At 45.7% G+C, this 7,912-nt stretch overlaps 1 protein-coding gene across 1 annotated transcript; it reads left to right on the forward strand.

Annotated features, from left to right (window-relative positions):
* Positions 1 to 481: 481 nt before the first annotated feature.
* On the forward strand, positions 482 to 7,410 carry LOC123187951 (protein argonaute 14). Its single transcript, XM_044599958.1, has 22 exons — positions 482 to 1,206; positions 2,194 to 2,390; positions 2,514 to 2,654; positions 2,753 to 2,883; positions 3,351 to 3,466; positions 3,544 to 3,650; positions 3,738 to 3,873; positions 3,944 to 4,060; positions 4,206 to 4,313; positions 4,395 to 4,466; positions 4,796 to 4,915; positions 4,995 to 5,133; positions 5,301 to 5,422; positions 5,503 to 5,640; positions 5,781 to 5,926; positions 5,995 to 6,057; positions 6,141 to 6,204; positions 6,298 to 6,427; positions 6,525 to 6,598; positions 6,690 to 6,784; positions 6,906 to 6,937; positions 7,042 to 7,410. The coding sequence occupies exons 1-22, from the start codon at positions 547 to 549 to the stop codon at positions 7,245 to 7,247; spliced, it is 3,114 nt and encodes a 1,037-aa protein (XP_044455893.1). The 5' UTR covers positions 482 to 546; the 3' UTR covers positions 7,248 to 7,410.
* Positions 7,411 to 7,912: the final 502 nt, after the last annotated feature.

Consider the following 7,912-nt stretch of genomic DNA (forward strand, 5'->3'; position numbering starts at 1 on the left):
ACAAATTTGCTTATATGGTATAGAGTTAATGAGGAGAGAGGTGTTTGGAGTAACATAATATGTTACTATAACATAGCGCAACCCAAAGTAAAATGAGTCTATAATGTAATAAATGCAATCATTTATGATACTACTTTTATATTACTTTGCACTATGAAAATAGTAACAAAGACTAGTGTCATATGCATGACACTAGTCTAAGTTACTCCCCGGTATGATTAGCCTAAACAGCCATGTGTGATAGAAGGTAGGAATAAAAAATGGCGGTGGCCAATGGTTCAACTTACGGGATGTTTCTCCTGCCGAAAAATCGGCAGAGCTACGTATACGGGAAAACTCTTGCCATTCCACTGACCTGTGGGACAGGAAGCACAGCCGGCCCACGTTTCAGCGAGTGTCGCTAGGGAAACGGTCAGTAGGGGCACGTTCCCCCCGCCCCCTCGTCTGCACACCCTCCCTGTTAAAACGTGGCCCGACCCTCCCGCTCCGCGCACACGCTTAGTTTTCACATCGCCATCTCCTTCTCTCCCCAGAAAACCCTCTCCCATGGCGTCGAGGGGGGTCGGGTACGGTGGTGGACGAGGCGGGCGAGGCGACGGCGCAGGGCGCCGCCCCGGTGGACGGGGAGACGGCCGAGGGCGCGGATCCGGCGGCCGTGGCGAGGCTGGAGGAGGAGATTACGGTCGCGGCGATGGCGGAGGCCGCGGCCCTGGTGCTCCAACTCCAGGAGCGGGCGAGTACAATCAGCAAGCGCCACCCGCGCGCGTCGACGCTAGAGGCCGAGGTCCCGGCGGACCGGCTGGCTTCCGCCCCGCCGCGCCGCGTCCGGCCGCGCCTGCGGTTCCCGCGACGGCCTCTACGAGTTCTTCGCGCGCCCCTCCGTCTTCGGCTACGATGGCGCCTGCTGACGCTCTCGCGAGGGACGTGGGCAGGCTGACCGTGGAGGCGCCCCCGGCTCCTCGTTCCTCCGCACCCGCCGCGGCGGGAGCCCCGGCTCTTCGTCCCCCTGCTCAGCCCGCGGCCGCGGGCGGATCTCAACCGGAATCCCAGGCGCCTGCGCCTGCGCCACCGGCAGCCACCCCGGTGTCGAGCAAGTCGGTGGCCCCACCGGGTCGTCCGGGTTTCGGTACGGAGGGGCGGAAGATGATCGTGCGAGCGAACCACTTCCTCGTCGGCTTCGCGGACAAGTACATCTGCCACTACGATGTGAGCAACCCTACCTCTCTTCGTCCAGAAGTTCTTCCTCTACCATAGATTGCATGCTGGCTAGTGGTTCTGTTACATTTGTTTTGATGCGATCTGGCCCTGGTTGCAATTGCGACTTCCATACGTGATTATGCGCGAGCCCTGGATTTTTAGTCTCGCGTCTTTTCGGTTAATTTGGAAAGATCTCGTATCGATCTTTTGCTTGATGGTTGTTTCCATAGATAAGTTTCATTGCTGATAAACACGATGTCAGGGGCTAGGATATGATGACTACGTGGTCAAATTTATTTTGCATCGAAGACGCGCAGATCTAGTGCGTATGCGTGGTTTCTCGATATGTTCAGCCGGAGATTATTTTCTTTAGTTTTTTCTTTATGGGTTACACACATTTGCTTTGTGCTGTTAGGCATTTGTGCTTTGGGGCCGCGTAACATCTTTTGAAGGCCGGCCGGATGCTAGGCCTTGGCGTGCTAGCTTTGCAACAGTGCGATGTACATTTAGTCGCAGCTTCCAATTGGTTTCCAGAGGCCCTTTTTTCCGCCCGGTTTCCGTTGGTTTCTCTTTTCCTCTGAGGTTTTTACTTTTTACACGCTGCCATTTCTAGCAAAAGTTCTGCAGCACATGTGGTGTGCTTGCTCCATTCTGGTTTCTGGAGGAGGACGTCGTCCCGAATGGCTTGTCTGCCCTTGCTGTCACCACAGCTGGTTTCTTTCTGAAAAACTGAGGCGCAGACGAGATAACGCGCTTGTCTGCCCTTGCTGATTTAGGCAAAAAGGCCTTGGCCCCTAGCTTGTTGGTTCATAGGCGTAATAGCTGCAGACTTTGCCTTGTGCCGTGTGGGGTCCAGTCTTGATTATTCCCTTTGTTTTGACCAAGGCTAGCTAATGTTAGTGTCTATAACATTATAGAATGCTACTACAAGCTTCTCTTTCACATGATGCTAATTAATCTGCCTATTTTCATTCAATCGGATGATCTCACTGTCAGGTTGCAATTACTCCTGAGCCCAAGACAAGACGGATCAACAGGGTTCTAATGACGGAGCTGACAAGCAAGCACCGCGTGTCGTCTCTCAGTGGCCTACTGGTCGCATACGATGGCAGCAAGAGCCTGTACACTGCAGGCGAGCTGCCATTCCAGGCGATGGATTTCTCCATCAAGCTGGGGAAACCACCAAGAGAAACGTAAGCATGTCTTAACTTTCCTGTCTCGTGTGCGTTCTAGGCCTACTTGTATCTCAAGTGCAGCTGCTAATTCACACTTTTCTGCTCTGCCTTTTTTTTATTTTCTACATTTGAAAAAAAAAGTGAGTACAAGGTCACGATTCGGTTCGCCGCGCGGGCAAACTTGTACCACCTGCAGCAGTTCCTCAGTGGGAAGCAACGTGATTCTCCACAGGACACAATACAAGCGCTCGACGTTGTGTTGAGAGAGTCACCTTCTCTGAAGTATGATATCATTGTTAACGTCTCTTCTCTGTTATGTTTTTACTGCTGACTTTGTTTAATGTGATCACCATATATATATGGATCTTGTTGTTCTACAGCTATGTCACCGTTTCTCGATCCTTCTACTCCACAATATTTGGCCAACGTGACATCGGTGATGGGCTGGAGTGCTGGAGAGGATATTACCAAAGCTTGCGCCCCACTCAGATGGGCCTCTCACTGAATATAGGTGCATATTAGTTCAAAACCCCTCTCTTAATTCATGGTTACAAAATCACGTAGGCCACACTGCAATTATATTTTTGGTATAGCACGAGCTCTTACCCAAGTGGATATCACATTTATTGTGTTTAGTTCTGCATAAAGCTACTACCCAACCCATGTCTGTCTGTATTATGTCACTTGTTTACCTGGGTTATCCAAATTTGCAAAGACTAAGGGGAGTGATTTAAACACAAGTCGACTACTGAACAGAAGCATATATAGCTTGTGGTGAGGTTCAGGGAGAGAAAACTTGCAGCACATGAGTTCAATTAGGAAAAGTGTATGCATGTGTGTGTGATTTAAACACAAGTCAACTGCTGAACAAATTTGATGTTATTACAGTGTAGTTTTAAGGTGAACACAGATTCATTTGAGACGTTCTTTTCCACAGGGTTATCACTTTTATGAACCCTTGTTGTACTTGTTGTGCAGATATATCATCAACGCCATTTTACAAACCTATATCGGTGATGCAATTTGTTCAGGAGTGTCTGAATCTGAGGAATCCCGACCCAAATCGCCCCCTTTCTGACAGGGACCGTCTGAAGGTACTGCATTTATCAACCAAGAACGTATCATACACAAATGTTTATCACTACTAGCCGAATTGTTTCGTTCTTTCCAGCTTAGGACAGCATTGCGCGGGATTCGTGTTGAAACCACTCATCAAGAGGGCAAAAGGAGTGCCTACAAGATAACTGGGATTACTTCTGTTCCGCTGATTCAGCTCAAGTACATTGTTCCTCCTCTTCTTCCATCTCCTCTCCTTCCCTCCTTCCCTTCTAGTGCCAAATGATTTACTGGTGTTTGTTGTTTTAGCTTTCCTCTGGATGAAGGCAACCAAATGACTGTTGTGCAATACTTTTGGGGCCGATACAAGTATAGATTGAGGTTCACTTCTTGGCCTTGTCTGCAGTCTGGAAATGATTCTCGCCCTATATATTTGCCAATGGAGGTAATTTTTTCTTATTTTGTGCATAACACCAAATGTGGAAGTCTGCTAATGATATATAATATGATTGTAGGTATGCAAAATTATTGAAGGGCAGAGGTTCACCAGGAAGCTTAACGAGAAACAAGTGACTGGCATACTGAGAGCTACGTGCGAACGCCCCCGTGATAGGGAGAACAGCATACTTAAGGTATTTGTCCAGACAGTAGGTTTTAACACAACCAAACTAATTGATTGAAATTACTTGAAAGTGCTTATTACATCATTTTTTTCCATGTGATCATGTTCGTTATATTTGCCTCATTAGCATTTTTTAATGAATATGTATTCTATAGATGGTGGAGCACAACAACTATTCAGCTGATAAGCTGGCGCAGGAGTTTGGAATTGATGTTACGGATAAAATGGTCAATGTGCAGGCTCGCGTGCTACCTCCCCCCATGGTGTCTATTCTATTTAGTTCTCATTTTGATATTTTACCCCCTGTTTTTGTTAGTTAATTTCAACTGTTTATGCTGTTTTAGCTCAAATATCATGAATCTGGAAAGGACAAAGCTTGTGCACCAAGTGTTGGCCAGTGGAACATGATTGGCAAGGTGATTCATTTCTGACTTGGAACAAAAAAATTCTGTTACCTGCTCATTTTTAATAATGCCACAAGACTATAACAATCTTGTCACAACTGTGAATTGTGGTCGTAGTCTTTTAGTATAACATGGACGCACAAACAGAAAATTCTTGGATTATGTATTTTTTTTTCAGTCTAGAGAATTTAAATAGAAACTTGGTTGGAAGTGTGAGCTACACAATTTGGGGGCTTATTCCTTCTATCCATGAAAGTTAACCAGTTCTCCCTAGGTAATCTAGTTTATGTTTTTTTAAACATGTCCCTCTTTCTGATGTATGATTTCTGTTTGTATTTTAGAAAATGATAAATGGAGGGAATGTTCAGAGATGGACTTGCTTGAACTTTTCACGTTTGCACATTGATGGAGTCAAAAGGTTTTGTGGCGACTTAGTCAAAATGTGCAACGCCATCGGGATGGTATGTTCAGCGCATATTTGTACATACAAGTCGCCCATATCATCATTCACGTCACACTCAATTTATTTTCAATCTTTAGGTTTTCAATCCTATGCCAGTGGTAGAAATTCTCTCAGCGTCTGCCAATAACATAGAAGGTGCTTTGAAGGATGCTCACCAGAGTGCCCGTGACCTCCAGTTGCTTATTGTGATTCTTCCGGATGTTACTGGCCATTACGGTATGCAGTTTTTTTGTGAAACGATGTTATGGTATGCACATTCTTTTTTTTACCTAGTTTAGGTGATGCACATTTCCTAAGTTATGGCACGCACATCTTTAGTATCGCCCTTTATCTCTTGCTGTTACCTTGTCTCATGGTACCCATATATCTGTGCAACTCTGCAGGGAAAGTTAAGAAGGTGTGCGAGACTGACCTTGGTATAGTATCTCAATGTCTCAAGCCAGACAAGGTCGAAAGAGCAAACAAGCAGTATTTTGAAAATGTTGCACTTAAAGTCAATGTCAAGGTGGGTTTGTTGGCAGTCACCTTTTTCTGTTGTGCTTAGGTGTTCAATGGAGAGTTATATTGTGTTTTCTTAATTATTAGGCCGGAGGGAGAAATACAGCTCTTCAGCAAGCTCTTACACGTCAAATACCGTTAGTCACCGATCAACCGACGATCTTTTTTGGTGCTGATGTAACACATCCGGCGGCAGGGGATGATTCCTCACCGTCAATTGCAGCCGTGAGTTCCGTTCATCTTCTGACAGCAATTGCTCACTTGATAATTTGGTTAATAGTGTGTGAATTTAAATGAGCTTCCATTGTATTATCTGGATGTCATTGTGCTGATGCAGTTGGCATGCTTTTGATGAGTGCCTGCAGGTGGTGGCCTCCATGGACTGGCCTGAAATCACAAAGTACAAAGCTGTGGTTTCTGCCCAACCGCCCAGGCAGGAGATTATTCAAGATCTCTATTGCACAGGCATAGACCCTGAGAAGGGCACCCCTGTACACAGTGGAATGATGCGGTAAGTCCTTTGTGTTAATTCAGAGTAGTGGATGGCGGTGGGTTCTAAATCCGCAACATTTTCTGCAGGGAGTTGCTAGTGTCATTCTTTCAGAAGACCAAACATAAACCCAGCAGGATCATATTCTACAGGTAAGTGCTTCCAACCTCCAATTATGATGTTATTGTTCATTGTCAGCGGCGCCTTTTGCTGAATCGTTTTGTTTTCTATGTAGGGACGGTGTGAGTGAAGGGCAGTTCGCCCAAGTTCTGATGTATGAAATGGATGCCATCAGGAAGGTGATGCCTTTAATTCATCATGTTCTTTGCCTGTCTAATTCTGCTTTAATCCTATTTTGGTGTATTAACAGTGTTCCTTTTTTATGGCCAAAGGCTTGTGCATCTTTGCAGGAGGATTATCAGCCCCCTGTGACATTTGTGGTTGTCCAGAAAAGGCATCACACAAGGCTCTTCCCTGAGGTGCACGGAAAAGAGACCGACAAAAGTGGAAACATCCTTCCTGGTAAGTGTGCCTCACACACACATTAACACATGCGTTTAATAGCATCTGCGTTTGCCATTGTGTTCGATTGTCCCCATTCTCTTGATGATGCTTCCAGGAACCGTGGTCGACACCAACATATGCCATCCCACCGAGTTTGATTTCTACCTGTGTAGCCATGCCGGGATTCAGGTACGGTGGCACCCATTCCTTTCACTGCCGGTTGGGACATACACTTTGTGTTGCATTGACTGACTGTGAGCATTTTGCATGTTTTTTTCAGGGCACAAGCAGACCAACTCACTACCATGTCCTCTTCGATGAAAACCGTTTCACTGCCGATGGGCTGCAGCTGCTCACCAACAACCTGTGCTACACGTAAGCTCGACACATCTCCCTCTTTCACTTCTTTTTTTCTGATTCAGGTTAATCTACCATCTTGACTCCTATTTTGCTAGCTAGACTAACTCCGATGTGGTATCTTTGCCTGTAAATGCAGATACGCTCGATGTACTCGCTCTGTCTCTGTTGGTGAGTTTCTTCTCCAAGTTCATCTCACATTTTTCTTGTAAAAAAGAGAACTGCGGTATGCAATTATCTTCTGTGGTACTAATGCTCGAGTCCTTTCTTCACAGTTCCTCCTGCCTACTACGCTCACCTGGCTGCGTTCCGCGCACGGTATTACGACGAGCCATCGGAGGGCTCGGACAGCGCCTCGATCGTCAGCGGTGGCACCCGGGAGTCAGCTGCCACCGGCGCAGGAGCTGCTGGTCCTCCTGGGACATACCGTCGCCTCCCCAGGATCAGGGATAACGTCAAGGACGTGATGTTCTATTGTTGAATCGGCCCATTGACAAGTTCATGGGAGTCGTGTGTTTTGTTGGCTTGCTGCTTAATTAGGCGGTACATTTGCTGATTTGGTGGTACATTTGCTGGGAACTTGTGATGTTGGCTCATGAATGTACCTTGGTATGGTATTGGTAAAACATGGGAGATGTGATGCATCTGTTGGATTTTCTGTGCAGAGCAAGAAGGGAATCAAACAGGCTTTCAATATGATGTAAAAAATGGCTTCCACATATGGTGCAAAATTATGATTAAATGTATCCTCCACAAAAATGTAGTTAAATAAAATCCACCAAAAAATGTATCCTGCACAAATGAAGATAAATACTATAGTTCAAACATAGTATTTGGATAATGCAATTGTTTAAGTGCAGAGCACTCAACGAAAAAAACAGTGTAGAGATTGTTGAAAGAAAACGAGAGACAATTGATAGTATTGAAAACTGTCTATTGATGATGACAAGTTACATATTTATAGTCTCCGAAGAGACGAATCCGGAGGGACACGACGCTTACAAAAGTCGCGTCTATTTATATGACGGTCAGGATAAGTGGAGATTTAATCCTTAATTAACTTGTGTTAATTAAGTCTTAACACTCCCCCTAATCTACACTTGTCTATGTAGTTTTATCGTCTTCATAAAAACTCCTCCGAGTTGG

This window comes from Triticum aestivum, chromosome 2A (genome assembly GCF_018294505.1).
Source record: "Triticum aestivum cultivar Chinese Spring chromosome 2A, IWGSC CS RefSeq v2.1, whole genome shotgun sequence".
In the NCBI taxonomy this organism is placed as follows: Eukaryota; Viridiplantae; Streptophyta; class Magnoliopsida; order Poales; family Poaceae; genus Triticum; species Triticum aestivum.